We start from the raw sequence: 15,133 nt of genomic DNA on the forward strand, positions 1-15,133 counted from the left end.
TTCAAAATGCAGAATAAAAACAGTCCCGCCGGGTCAAAGCGGGTTCGATAAACCGGGACGGGATTTTTTTTTTTGCGACGAGACGATGATGTCGTGCTTCAAATCAAAAAGATAAAAAAGACGTTCCTGTCTGTGTTGAATAATAATCTCCCGGAAGGTTTTAACACCAAGACCTCTTTATTTTAAATATTTGAGAAGGCAGCTGCCACTTCTTAAATCAACGCAGGGGATTTTATTTCTCCTGCAAACGTTTGAGAAGAAAGGAAGGGGCTGGAAATATTATAAAATAGCGACGTCAACCAAGTCCGGCGACGCAGAAGGTTTGAAAACGTGTTGCCGTTTATCGGAAAAGCCGACGTTAAATGGTTTGATGGTAAAAAGCCCAAAGAAAGGATGTGAAATTACTTTTTTCAAAGCGGCCGCACCCCTGCTGACCCGTGATGGGGCTTTTTTTTTTCCCACACAATGGTTTGTGCACTCGAACGCACCATCAAAACCCCGTTTCCATTTTATACGAGGGATACGACTGATTGCTTGGGGTTTTTTTTTTTTTCCAGCCGACCAGCAGGAGAAAATCAAATAACTGGAACATCATGGGAAAGTAATAATCAGAAGCTTGAAAGGCCCATAAAAAACAAAAGGGATGCTATTTTATGTTTTAATTTTCTCCGAAATCCAGTGAGGTCGTTTTTATATTTTTCTTTTGGAGGACGCGGCTGTCTGGCAGACACACACACACACACACACACACACACACACACTTGCATACCCGGAGTTCTTTCCGATCGTATCATTTTGAACTCCAGCTCGGTGAGTCTGTATCAGGGACAGATAATAAATATTTCTGGCTGTAAAAACAGCACGGAAACGCGGGACAATCGGCACGAGGAAAAGGGGGGGGAAAAAAAAACAAAACAAAGCCTCTGTTTTGATTTTAAATCTGAATAAAGTGTGAGTGTGAAGGCGCCGTGCACACACTCATGTAACCGGGCCAACGGGGGCGACCAGAGTAGATACTGGAAGTGTGATTTCCCTTCAAAAATACACTCCTTTGCCAAATATTGCAGCGCAGAGACGGCCCAGACATCACGAATACCTCAGAGGACGTGAAAACAGCCGCTCTGGTGTCCTCAGGACGTCTCCCAGAGGCGCCTCCGTCCATTTCCCTCTCTGATTACCAGATATTAACATTTCATGTGCGGTTAAAGTCACAGGGGACGGAGATTCGTCGGGATTCAAAGCGTCCCGGCTGCGGCCCCAGACTTCTTCTAATGCAAACACGAGAGCGGGGAAGGAGGCTGCAAACCTCTAGAGGTGTGATTGAAAGAGGGGGGAAGCTCAGCGCTCTGCAAGATGAATCTTCTTCACTGCAGGAAGAAGGTTTGCAGAGGCATCGATCCAACGGTCGTGTCGTGACTTACCTCAACATTCATCTTGCGGCATTTGATTGTGTATTTCCGTCCGGGGACGTCGTCCGGTCAAAAAGATGTTATTTTGTTTTTGACGCTTTCTAGGAAAAAAAGGAAAACTGTTACAAATCAATCTCTAACCATAAAATTAACATGGACTTTTTTTTTTTAGTCATAGTCGACATGCAGTTACCTGAAAATCTCCAAATAATCAAAACTTTGCTGGAAAATAACCTTAAAAATCAGCAAAAATAGAAAGAAACAAAATAATGACTTTAAAATATGAAAGACAACCTGAATAACCTCAAATAAGCAAGAGGTCACCCAAAATTCAACTAATTTTCTACAAAATCATCAAGAAATGATCAATTAAGTATTTCTGTCATGAAATTACTTCATTATTGTCTGAAAACCAGCTAGAAATCATTTCTGAGTTTTATCTCAGGGAGGTCCAAGAAGGTCCAAGGTTCTCATCTCCACCAGCCTCCAGCAGTCCAGAAACCATCAACAGCTTCAAGATGCTTTCAAACGTCAGACGCTGAAGTAATTCTTCTCATGCACAAAGACGGCCCACATTGAGATTTATTGAAAAAACCTCTTCCTCCAGATATAACAATGAACCTTTTCATATCTGCTTAAAAGCTGAATATGGAACAAGCAAAGCTTAACATTAAACAATATAACTTCATATTGCACACATGCGAAACCCAAATTCAAAAACACATCAATGGCATTCATTTCTTCAATAAAAATCATAAGCCTCTTGATTTGCAGCCTTTTGACTTAATTTAAACAGTAACCTTTTTCTCCACAGGCTAATAATAAAGGTGAAAAAAAAAACATTCAAGCGCACGTCTTGAAGCAGCAAGAAAAAGAAAATGAAGAAAAGGTTAACGATAGCTCAGTTTGCTACACGCTCATCTACTCCGCCTTTCTTTTCACCGTTTTTGGTCGAAGCTAGCGTGGTGCTAGTATTAGCATCAGGTTGCTATGACAACTGTCAACGGACGTGGGGGCGTTTACGGGTCCTGACGTGATTTTTGTGCCAAAACACCAGCAGAGCGTTCTGGGATTTGTGGTATTAGATTTGTGGTACTCTAATAGTTATTTGGCTCTGCAGCCCAAACAGATTCTCACTGCAGGCCAGAGTTTGACACCTATGATTTAAATCAAGGGACAGAATATCACCCATCTAAGCTTAAAGACATTTTCCACAATTGTATCGGATTATTTCTTTTTTTTTCCCTGCTTGTCCTTTTTTAAATGTAATCAATGCCTGATTGTACAGTAATTTCGGACCCATTTTTCCAGCCTTAAAAGATTTCTTGTTTAGGTCTCAGGTATTTTGATTAAAATTTAGGGGACTAATGAATGTCCTTGTTCTATCTTTCTTTGCTGATTTTGATTTTAAAAATATAACTATCACAGGGATGAAAAAGAACGAGGTGTAAGACAAACTAGCCGAATTTGAATTCAAATTAAATGGAAATTAAAAGGTTGGAAATAAAGATCTCATTTAAAATGGTCTGCCTGTCCATCACAAGAACCTTCCACTCCAGATCCTCCACAATACGGCCGAGGCTGACACACACACACACACACACACACACACACACACACACACACACACACACACACACACACACACACTCCTCCCCTGAAGGGAGCTAACAATGCAAGCATGCTGTTGTGTCACGTGTTGTGTCCCGCTGGGAGCGGGCAGATGGTTAAAGGGGGCCGCACGCCGCCGTGATGTCACTTCCTCCGTCTGCCACGTGTTTTAAACCCCCACCGCTGCCGTTTGATTCAATCGCCATTCCAAACTTAAATGACATTTTAAACATTTTGAAAAAAAACGACCCCTGTCCGATTTCTTGCAGATTTTTAGGACATTTTTTTTCCCTTGGAAATGTCTTGAAAACGTGTCTCGGCATGAATCAAGAATTTTCTTTTTAGGATTTGGTTGATTTTTAAGTTTCAATGCATTCAAGATACTTGTCAAACAGAGACACCTTCCTTCGTTGTCCATGTTCTCTCATGTTGCTGGTGAAGGTCACCGCCTGAGCAGATTAATGCTGCCGCTCTTCAGGATTCAAAGGTCATTTCTGACGTTTTTTTGGCCAATTTTACAGAAAAAAAAAACACAAATTCATTCACGGGTCTCAATAAAAACGACGACTGTTTACCGTGAAACCGAGAATAAGAGGAACCCGGGTGGAACGCCGAGGCCAGAGGGATGGAGATCAAGAAGGTGGAGGAGTTCAAGTACTTGGGGTCAACAAGAGCGTAGGAGAAGGTGGAGAAGAAGTGAAGAAACAGGTTCAAGCAGGTTGGAAGGGGTGGAGGAAAGTGTCAGAGGAGATAGAAGATAGGGACGCCACCTGGAAGATGTTCTGGAGAGAAGGTTGGAGATGGTTGGGTCGTGGACGGGGGGAGGGGATATATTGGTAGACGGATGCTGGAATTGGAGGTTTAAACCAGGGGAGTCAAACGTCTGGCTGATACCGGCCGGCCAGAAGGTCCAATCTGGCCCGTGGTATAAATCTACAATTTGAAAAAATACATAAAAATCATGAGCGACTATTTAAAAATAAAAATGCAGTTCCGATATTGTCTGCTAGGGTTGCACAGTTTTAGTCGGTGTTTTAACGCGACACTCAGAACTGACGGCAGGTTGCAGCGAAGCGGCTTCCAGGTTTGTAAATAAGCTTTTTTAATTATTGTTAGAAATAAACCCGCTTTCGTCGGCGAGACGTCGATGTCAAATAAGAGAAAAGCGGAAACGGAGTGAAGGCTTTTCCACTTCTTGTTTGTCGGTTGAGGGAATAAGAAACCTGCACGCTCGGTTGGATGCAGCAAGTTTGGGCGCCACTGTGAGACTCGCCGTGGTGGAAAATACAATAAAATGCGTTTTAACTTTTCTTCCTGAACCTCAGGTTTTCGGTCGTGTATTTTTTTTAAAGTTTCTCATCACTGACCTGTTCTCCTTTACACGAAAACAAAGAAAAATATGGACTCGGTGTTATTTCTAGGTCAGGGGTCGGCAACCTGCGGCTCCGGGTGGCTCGGGAAAATAAATGATAAATATTTAATTGAAGTGTATTTCATTTGTGTTAATTCCTTCTTTTAACTTTTAGTTCTAAGTTGGAAGATTATTGTGATCTTGAAATATGAAATAAAATAATATTCATTATTTTTCGCCGCTCAAAATAAGCCGGTAAAGTCCCGATTTGCAGATGCCGTGCGCAGAAGTTCAGGAGCAGAAGTCCCATAAACCAGGTAAAATAAATATTTACGAAGATATTTTGCAAATATTTATTTTTAGTTTACCGACAGTGATTTTTTTCCAGATTTATTTTCAAAATTCAGGTCAAGGCTCCGCTAAACGCTCTGAAAGCCCAAACCTCAAAATGAGTTCATTACATAAATAAAATTTAATTTTCTCTGTAATACTTTGTGAATTTCAGAAGCAACACATGACACACTTATTTATACAAAGTGTAAAGGTAATAAAAAGCAATATATACAGTGGTACCTTTATTTCAGACGTCAAAAAGTAATTACGGCTCCCGGTGTTTTCTTTTCCGAGGAAACCGGGTCCAAATGGCTCTTTGGGTGTTAAAGGTCGCCGACCCCTGGACTAGATGATGACGCCATCATCTTACTGGTCAAAATGAGTTTGACACCCCTGATCTGGAGGAAGACCCAAGAGAAGATGGATGGACGTCGTGAAAGACGACATGAAGGTAGCGGGTGTGAGGATCCAGAGAATAGGGTGAGATGGAGAAGGTGGATTAGCTGTGGAGACCCTGAAAGGAGCAGAAGAAGTGCATCTTCTGGTTTTCTTTCAGCCCCTCCCCCTCCCTGCTCTGCTGCTCCTCTGCGTGGCATGTGGTGCAGAATGAGTCAGACGGCCCACCAGCAGGAGCCCAGATATCTAAAGGGGGGCCGGCGCCGCCCGACAAACCCGCCGCCAGTGATTTACGGGGGGGTTATTATCGGGACGCGGGCCGACAAACGCTTCTGAAGCGGAACGTGTCGGGCCTGGTGTTGGTGTCATCTGAAGAACACCTGCAGGGAACATGCTGGGTCGGGGGTTCTGCCGGCGGGGGGGTGATGTCAGTGATGTCAGTGGTGTCAGTGATGTCAGTGATGTCAGCGATGACCCCTCATCCAGGTCTGAACTTCACCGGCTGAATATTTTACACCGATCCCCGACAGGAAGGGGTTTTCAAAATATGACCTGAATGTCACAAAATTCGGTTTTGAGCCATTTCATTTCATACTTTTAGCATTAAATTTCATATCTGAAATGAAAATCCAACAAACTCCTTCTTTTTCCTTTAGGCTTTTCCGTTCAGGGTCTCCACAGCAAATCTAACCCTATTCTCTGGATCGTCCTCTCTCACTTCAACCAGCCATCTTCTCCTTGGTCCAATTCCAGCATCCGTCTACCAATATATTGACTCTCCCTCCTCTGTCCATGACCCAACCATCTCTGATCTTCTCTCCAGAACATCTACCATGTGTCGTCCCTCTGATGGACTCATTCCTGATCCTCTCCATCCTGGTCGCTCCCAAAGAGAACCTCCACATCTTCATCTCTGCAACCTCTAGTTCTTCCTCCTGTCTTTTGATCATTGCCACTGTTTGTAGATCATCTCACCAGTGTCTCCTCCACCTTTCCTTTCCTTCTGGCTGATGTTCTTCTATCTCTTCGTACCCCTGACACTTTTCTCCACCCATTCCAACCTGCTTGAACCCGTCCTCTTCACCTCTTCTCCACACTCTCCTACGCTCTGGACCTTTGACCCTTAGTACCTGAAATCCTCTACCTTCTTGATCTCCACTCCCTGGAGCCTCACCGTTCCACCCAAGTTCCTCTCATTCACACACATATATTCTGTCTTGCTGCCACTAACCTTCATTCCTCTCCTTTCCAGAGCATACCTCCACCTCTCTAGATGTTCCTCCACCTGTTCTCTGCTCTCACTACAGATCACAATGTCATCTGCTAACATCATGGTCCATGGGGTTTCCTGTCTAACCTCATGTGTCAGCCTGTCCATCAAGACTGGGAACAAGAAGGGGCTCCTTTGCTTCTCCTTGATGGAGTCCCACCTCTACCTGGAACTTCTCTGTTACCCCTAAAGCATACCACACCACTGTTTTACAGCGGGCATACATGTCCTGCACCAGTCTAACATACTTTTCGGCCACTCTTGGCACCCTGTCATATGCTTTTTCTAGGTCTACAAAAGCGCAATGCAGCTCTATATGCACTTCTCTATGAACTACTTTAAGATAGAAAGTTCCTTAAAATTAAGCACGTTTTAATATTACTGTTATTCAAATGCATTTGCGTGTTGTACATTTTATAATAAGTCATCACAATTTATCCATTTGCATTTTGGGATTATTTCCTGGTCACAATTTTTAAACACAGTTCGCTCGTTGAATCATTTCAAGCAATTCACTCGATGATTTCTGTTCATATTTTGAACCCGTGAATTTGTCTTCTTTCTACATTCTAGCACCGGGACGTCCACAAGCTCCAGGGTTCAGGGGCGAAACGCCCGAGAGCCCGAGATCCCTGCTGACCGAGCGGACGCGATGCTTAGAGGAATTCCATCTCGGAAGAAAACCTGCATCATCATAGTTAGCGTAGGTAGCATAGCTGTTTGCTTCACCTTTGTGTGCAGTTCTGCCTCTGGCCACTAGGTGGCGCTCACCGGGCGTTAAAAATGTGTTTTGAATGTGGATGCTGAGATTATCTCATCGGGTTTTTTTGTTTTATCACAAAAGAGTCCAAACCTGAAGAAGCGAAATGAACCGCAGGTGTTTGTTTTTGACTAAAATGAGCGTTTCAGTGAAAAGCGAAGCCTTGTTTCTCCGTCACAAAGAGGCCACGGGTGGAACGCCAGGAGAAGCAGCAGGTCTGAGCCGCTCCTCCTGCTTCTCCGACCTTCTCATGACCCTCAGAGAGGAAGTCCTCCACGTCCCGATGAGGCCCTTCGTACGACACCCATGTATTCTGGTTTCCTCAATCGTCCAAGTAGCCTCCTAAGATGGCGCCGGCAGTTCCATCATTGCTTCGGTTTCCTATTTGTGTGTTTGTGTCTAGTGTGACCCTCGTCGGTCTCGCTGCATTTGCATTATTTTAGTTTTCTCTTTCTGCTGTCTAATCTCATCTTCGTTGTTCACTCTGCCGTCCACTTAGTCGAGAATAATATTTCTATATTTCTCGTGGTTACGCTGCTGTGACCAAAGAATTCAGATTAATCGAGTTGATCTGCAGAGAAAGCGGTTGTTTCTTGTTGTATTTTTGTTTTTCTAATTGTCGGTCTCTTTATATTCATTTGACACTTTTAAAGTCATGCTGCCGTGACCAAAGACTGCGGATCGATAAAGTCGATTTTATCTTAAAGCAACTACACTGCTCAAAAAAATAAAGGGAACACTTAAAAAACACATCCTAGGTCTAAATGAATGAAATATTCTTATGAAATACTTTGCTCTTTACACAGTTGAATGTGCTGACAACAAAATCACACCAAAATGATCCATGGAAATCAATTGTATCAACCCATGGAGGTCTGGATTAGGAATCACACTCCAAATTAAAGTGTAAAAACAAACTCCAGGCTGATCCAACTTTGATGTAATGTCCTTAAAACAAGTCCAAATGAATGTGTGTTGCTTCCTGAGTGGACACTATGATTTCACACAAGTGGGATTGACTTGGAGTTACATTGTGTTGTTCAAGTGTTCCCTTTATTTTTTGGAGCAGTATATTTCAGCCTCTTTGAACCCATTTGTTGCGTTTCAGGTGTTAAAAAGAAAGACAGCAAAAAAAAAAAAAAAAAAAGAAAAAAAAAACGCAATTACCGGGTGGAGCAGGTGCAGCGGGTCCCCTACTTAGAGCGCGGGACGTGCACCCGGTGCGGGTGAAGTGTGTGTGTGACTTTCACCGGAAACGACCAGATTAGTGTGCGTGTGCGTGTGTGTGTGTGTGTGTGTTGAATGCAAATGCCCGCGGCAGCATGCAGGCTCTGGTGAACGCCTTCCTGCGCTGGCTGTCCTTCCTGCTGCCGCCCTCCTGGCTGTGTGTGCGGCTGTGCGGGCGGCGCGGGGAGGAGGGCGCGGAGACGCGGCCGCGGCCCAATCCGAGGGCGCGTCTGAGAAGCACAAAGCCGCTTACATACCAGGAAGCGGCGGCGGTGGTGGACGCGCACGGCGGCCGCTGCTCCCGCTCCTGCCCGCCGCTCCCAGCCGCTCCGGCCGCCGCGCCTCGGGGCCCTCCGGCGGCTCGGATCCGGATCGGGGGTCTGTGGCGGGCCACGGAGCGCGTCCTCGGAGCCCCGTGGCCGCTGCTCCGCCATCGCTTCTGCCCGAGGAGGCGACGAGCGGACGCGTTTCCCGCCGGGGCCGAGACGAGCGGCGCCAGAGCTGCGGGAGGAGGAGGAGGAGAAGAAGAAGAAGGAGGAGAAGAAGAAGAGGAAGAAGAAGAAGCGGAAGAAGGAAGGAGGAGGAGGAGGAGGAGGAGAGGCTCCGACGCCCGGGAGGACCTCCGGATCCACCCGTGGATCATGAGTAGCTCCGTGGGGAGTCAGAGCCCGGCCGAGCGCGTCCCGGACCCCCCCGCGGAGGAGGTGATCACCGTGGACCAGCACACGCAGGAGATGGCCACGGTGACGATCACCGTGGCCATCCAGGCGGCGGAGGACGAGGAACCGGAGGAGCTGCCGGCCGGACACGGTGACTTCATGGGCGGCAGCTGCAGCGAGGACGAGCTGGGGCGCCACGACAAGTCCAGGTCTGTCCGCCACGAACACGACCGACACGCCACGCGGGGTCCTCCTGGGGAGGTTCTCGCATGTTCTCCGGGATTATTATCCCACACACACACACACACACTCACACACACACACATGCAGTGCAATGTTAACCGCGGTCGTGTTTCAACAGGTGTAAAAAGACAAACCTGGAAACACCTGGCAGGGGTTGAGGTGTGTGGAAGTGTGTGTGTGTGTGTGTGTGTGTGTGTGTGTGTGTGAAGGTCCTCCACCTGCTCGGAGGAGGAGGAGGGTTAAACAGGCCGACACCTGCAGGGAGATAAAGAATAGCAACCTCCACTTTAATCTAATTCCCCTGCGTCACGCCTCTTCTATTTATATCCCCGGCCTGTAAGTTGCTTCAGTGGTCAGACCTGGTCTGCTCCACCTGGAGCTTCTTCACCCCCGACGCCGGGTCGCGGTCGTCCTTCTCGCACGCCACCTCGGCATTCCTTCGGACGTTCTCCAAACGGGAGGCCGGCGTTTTCTTTTGTTTCCGAGCGAGGTCGGCCGCCGGCCGTCGGGTCAGAGAGGAGGAGAAGGTGATGAGTCATCCCACAACGTTTCCTTCAGACCCCGGCTCTGGACGTGCGGGACGACCCCGAACTCGGTCCCGCTTTTTATTTCCTCCTCCGAACGGGCGCGAAATGGATTTGCCGAAGCGCCATCTTCCACGTGGGAGGGAGAGGCTGTGACTGAGCTCCCCTCAGATGGCGAGGCCTCGGCGGGACCCAAACCTCCCAAAACCTCTTTTTCCTCACTTCTACGTTTTCCGTGGTCGGACCTCCTGCGACGTCGGAGGGATTTCCGGGATGTTCTCCCCGCGCGAGAATAATAATCGACATTTTAAAAGCAATTTAGCCTTTAAATCCACCGATTCGCTTTACTTCTCTAATCCAGTCTCGCTTTAACGCTAATTTCAAGACTTTTTCCAGCATTCTAGTAGCTTTTTTACGGCTCGTTCACAGCGGCGCCGGGACCAGCGGCGGCGAGCTGGAGGAGGAGAGCTGGCGGCCTCCGGATCCGGAACTCATCCAGAAACTGGTGGCCCAGATCGAGTACTACCTGTCCGACGAGAACCTGGAGCACGACGCTTTTTTGCTCAAGCACGTCCGACGCAACAAACTGGGCTTCGTCAGCGTCAAGTTGCTGACCTCCTTCAAAAAGGTAACCATGGCGGCGAAGCGGCGGGGGACGGGAGGCATTTCAGCCCCTCCATCCAGACGCTAATTACAAACATCTCCACGGGGAAGTAACACAAATACTCCGTGGCGCCTTGGCAACCGCAGCCTAAAAAAAAAAGTTTTTATATTTATGTATAAATAAATATAATGTCTGACATAACTAGAGCCTACATTATTCAAAAAAAAAAAAAAAATTTTTTTTTTTTTTTTAATTTTTTTTTTTTTTTTTTTAAATATAGCCTCTGGCTCTACATGATATATTAAAGAAAAAAAAAATCTTGTATGTTGTTTTTCCTGCTCCTGGTTTAACTGCTGCTGAAACATTGAAAATCTTTTTTTCTTATCATTAATCATTAAAAATAATTCCCTTTTCCCCATTTTGATAGCAGGTATGTTTTGGTAATCAATCACCTGGATATCAGAAGAATGCTGATTTACTCACCACAAGTTGGTGGTGTTTTTTTTTTTTTGTTTGTTTTTCGGGGGAGGTTGAATCTGCCAACGGTGAATGTAAACCAGCTTCTATCGCTGCAAAACATTTCCATTTGTAGAAACCCTGGAATTCTGCCTTTTTTTTTTTTTTTGTTTTTGAAGCTCTGGAGTCGACTTACGCAAACAAATATTGACCGGACGGATCAAATTGAATCTAAATCCGGGCTGTAAAAGCTAGTTTTAAACGGAGTGAACCACCGGCCGCACGGAGTCCAGCGAGCGTGGTAAACGGTCCGTCTTAGCTGAAATATTCAGTGCATGATTCACAGCAGCAGCTGCTCCTTCAGGCCGCGCTGCCAGCTTGCGAGGCCTATTTTATCTGTTTATAACACAATTGATTCATCTCTACGGTTTTTTTTTTTTTTCGCTTTTCTAAAAAAAGGATTTAAAATTTGTGCTTGACGAGGTGCTGCGTTGCAAAGGTGGTTAAATTAAACGGCGATAAATCGAGCGAGGGTGCGAAGCGGCGTCGGGTTGTGTCGGTCGGCCTGCGAGTATTGATCGGGCGAGTGGATTTGCGGGGCCGTCGGGGGGGAACGGCGGCGCCGAGGCTTCACGCCGGCGGAGATCAAATCCGTTTGCGGCGCGATGATCCTCTCCGAGTGCTCACCCGGCTTTGTCTCGCCACAGGTGAAGCACTTGACTCGTGACTGGAGGACGACGGCGTACGCTCTGAGGCACTCCGACATACTCGAGCTGAACGACGAGGGGCGGAAGGTGCGGCGCAAGTCGGCGGTGCCGGTGTTCGCCAGCGAGTCGCTGCCGAGCCGTATGCTTCTGCTCAGCGATTTGCAGAGGTGGCCGGAGCTGGCGGCGCTGGCGGGGGCCGCCAAGGAGAACGGAGGCTGCGAGGGGGCGGCGGCCCAGCAGGAGCAGCTGATGAAGCTGCTGCTCAAAGCTTTCGGCAGCTACGGCGCCATCGCTTCGGTGAGAGTCCTGAAGCCCGGGAAGGACCTCCCGGCCGATCTGAAGAGGTTGAGCGGCCGCTACGCCCAGCTGGGCACGGAGGAGTGCGCCATCGTGGAATTCGAGGAGGTGGAGGCCGCCGTCAAGGCCAACGAGGTGGTGGGAAGCGAGGACAGCGGCGCCGGCTCGCTGGGCTTAAAAGTCGTCCTCATCGGCACCAAACCTCCCAAGAAGAAGGTGCAAAAAGAGCGTCCCCGCGAGGAAACGGGGATGCGCAAAAGCCGCTCGCTCAACAGCCGAGTGCGAGAGCTTCAGTACCACGGCGAGGACTCGGCCTGTAGCTCGTCGGAGACGGAGAGCACGCCCACCTCCCCGAGGCTGGCTCGAAAATCCCAGTCCTGCAACAAGCTGAGCCCGACCGCCGCCAGCGTCGCCTTCCAGAACAATCACCTGAGTCCCGGCATGTCCCCGCGCAACAGCCCCTGGTCCAGCCCCCGCGCCAGCCCCTGCCCCCAGCGCAAGTCGCCCCACGCCCAGAAGTCCCCCTTGGCCAGCGAGGGCCGGCTGAGCCCCGAACCGGGGCGCCGCTGGGCGGACTACTCCTCGGACAGCAGCCTCACCCCTTCCGGAAGCCCTTGGGTGCAGCGGCGGAAGCAGGTGGCGTCGCAGGAGAGCAGCCCGGTGGGAAGCCCCATGCTGGCCAGGAAGATCCAGAACGCCGACGGTCTTCCGCCGGGCGTGACCAGGCTGCCCAGAGGTCCCGACGGAACCCGAGGCTTCCACTGCGTCGCCGTCAGCGAGAGGGGAAAGTCCGCCGCCACTCAGACTTGATCTGATCCGGATGCGTTCCTCGAGGGGCAAAAAAAAAAAACAAAACAAAAAAAAAAAAAATTACATTGGATCTACTCTCAGCCGCGTCGCTCACCCCTCTCCCCGACATTTGAGACTAGATATATTTTTGTTGAGTGCATCAGTTTTCAGTCCTCGTTTATATTTTTATACGACATGTTGAGTTTACTATGGTAGCATTAGTGATTTTGCTAATGGGGATTTTGAGTGGCTGTATAATTATTTGGAGAGAGGGGGGGGGGGGGGGGGGGCGGGAAAAAAAAGTAAACTGCAGAAAAGTGTCCGATTCACTTCCGTCGCCGTCTAAACTCATGATTCGTGCGGTGAGTCGGAGAGGGAATCGGTTTATTCTCTCTCTCTTTCTTTTCGCACAAAAAAATGCGTGTAAAAGCTCACAACGTCGTCCGTGGATGGTGTGTAAATGTTGGAGGCACATGGAGCCGATCCCAGTATCACCATATGCCTTTTTGTTTGTGTATTTGTCCACTGTGAGTTCCATTTTTACATGGTATCTAAAAAAAAAAAAACCAAGGCCATTATCGTTCGACCGCCACGAAGGTTAGACGGCTCAACGTACGACATTTTATTTTGCCTTTTTTAATTTTCCCCCGGTTTTGAGTAAGCTTCTCGGCACTTAGTTAAGAAGGGTCTCTACGTGTTTGTTTGTTTGTTTGTTTGTTTGTTGTGCAGGTAGCTGCTTTTATTTATTTTTACTTTTCGTTGTTTGTTACTTTCTCGGCAAATGTTTTCCATCACTCACAGCGGGGGCGGGGGGATATTCGGGTCCGACAGAAGAGACGCTACCAGGTTCTTTCCTTCTACATCTGAGCTGGGGTATTTGTACACTGCAAGTCCTATTGTACAAATAAATCACTTAACTGCAGTTTGCTGTCCTCTTCCTTTTTGTTTTGTCACTACGACGTGGCCAAGACGTATAAAAGCAATTATTGACACACAATGATGTCAAAATCACACCGGACGGGTGTTGAAAACGAGCTAAAATGAACGCCACAGGAGGTCTTTCCTCCCTGAGGCCATCAGACTTTTTAATTCCTCTCCATTCAGCCGCCGGCAACCATAAAAACCTATCTTTAACCTGAAAAAACAAAAACTGTGCAATATTTCATTTCACTGTGCAATATTCAGAACTGTGCAATATTTCATTTCATAACAGTACACGATAATTTTTCCTTTATCATATTATTGTGCACTCCTTACCTCACTTGTTACTAAGACACTTTATAGTTTCACTGAGACACTTTATAGTTTATTTATTTCTAATTCTGCCTTTTTCTTTTTATTATTTATTACTGTTATATTTTCTGTAACTCTGGCACAACAATTTCCTTCGGGATTGATAAAGTTGTTCTTATCTTAAAATCATGATAGTTCACATGCTACTGCAGCTCATTTGAATACAAATACATGGTCTGATATTGTGAGAGAGGTGGCAACTAAACTTACTCGGAGTTTAAAAAGTAGAAGATTATCCAAGCGGTAGTTGCGCTTGTTGACTCTTTAATTAGCTAAATTTAAATGAATGGTTTTGTCAAACAAAATAAGTCACGTTTCCCGCTAAGTGACGGCGTCCCGCCATTAGCAGCGTAGCCATATCGATGCCAATTTAAACAAGTGGAATTGAGAAATACAAATGATCCCTTAAATGTTTTCCCTTCCGGATCCAGGAGGAGAAAAGTCGATGCAGATGGAAGGCTGCTTCCAGAAAGATGGGAAGGCCAAGACGTGTTTGTGCTTCAAGGAGAAAAAGCGGTATGTCTTTTGGGTTATGAGGCAGCGTCGGTTGTCAAAGAGCACGATCTACGTCCAAACACGGAGCTAAGTATGCTAAAGTTAGCCTTCCAGAAAAACAACATATTGTCCAAGAATTAAAAGCCAAAATGTTACATATTTGCATAGAATCTATGCAAATGCATTCGAATGAGTTATTTAACATGAAAGAGGCGTTACATTTATTTGACATTACTGTTTGCAGCTGACATTGTGATCTGTAGTGAGCGCAGAGAACAGATTAAGGAACATCTAGAGAGGTGGAGGTATGCTCTGGAAAGGAGAGGAATGAAGGTTAGTCGCTGCAAGATGGAATATATATGTGAACGGCGAGGCTCCAGGGAGTGGAGATCAAGAAGGTGGAGGATTTCAGGAACTTGGGGTCAACAATCAAGACCAGCGGAGAAGCAGGGTGCCAAGAGAGGAGCTCTGGTATTGTATGGGGAAAACTGGAGTGGCAGGGAAGTATGTTAGACCGGTGCAGGACATGTATGCTAGCTGAGAGACAGTGGTATGGTGTTTCTGTAGGGGTTACAGAGAAGCTCAAGGTGGAGGTGGGACTCCATCAGGGATCAGCTCTGAGCCCCTTCTTGTTTCCAGTCTTGATGGACAGGCTGACACATGAGGTTAGTCAGGAATCTCCATGGACCATGATGTTTGCAGATGACAT

At 47.2% G+C, this 15,133-nt stretch overlaps 2 protein-coding genes across 3 annotated transcripts in view; one reads left to right on the forward strand and one right to left on the reverse strand.

Annotated features, from left to right (window-relative positions):
- lrrc49 (leucine rich repeat containing 49) overlaps positions 1-1,448 on the reverse strand; it is a 52,695-nt gene extending 51,247 nt beyond the window's left edge. For both annotated transcript variants that reach the window (XM_086175298.1, XM_086175297.1), the window contains exon 1: positions 1,422-1,448. In XM_086175298.1, the coding sequence (XP_086031424.1) occupies positions 1,422-1,433 (12 nt within the window). In that variant the 5' untranslated portion in view covers positions 1,434-1,448. The remainder of the gene's footprint in view (positions 1-1,421) is intronic.
- Positions 1,449-8,420: 6,972 nt separating this feature from the next.
- On the forward strand, positions 8,421-13,555 carry larp6a (La ribonucleoprotein 6, translational regulator a). The gene is made up of 3 exons (XM_086175299.1): positions 8,421-9,225; positions 10,213-10,411; positions 11,551-13,555. The coding sequence occupies exons 1-3, from the start codon at positions 8,453-8,455 to the stop codon at positions 12,655-12,657; spliced, it is 2,079 nt and encodes a 692-aa protein (XP_086031425.1). The 5' UTR covers positions 8,421-8,452; the 3' UTR covers positions 12,658-13,555.
- Positions 13,556-15,133: the final 1,578 nt, after the last annotated feature.

Source organism: Fistularia commersonii, chromosome 27 (genome assembly GCF_037954325.1).
Source record: "Fistularia commersonii isolate RoL2024-O1a breed Wild chromosome 27, RoL_Fcom_v1.0, whole genome shotgun sequence".
NCBI lineage: Eukaryota > Metazoa > Chordata > Actinopteri > Syngnathiformes > Fistulariidae > Fistularia > Fistularia commersonii.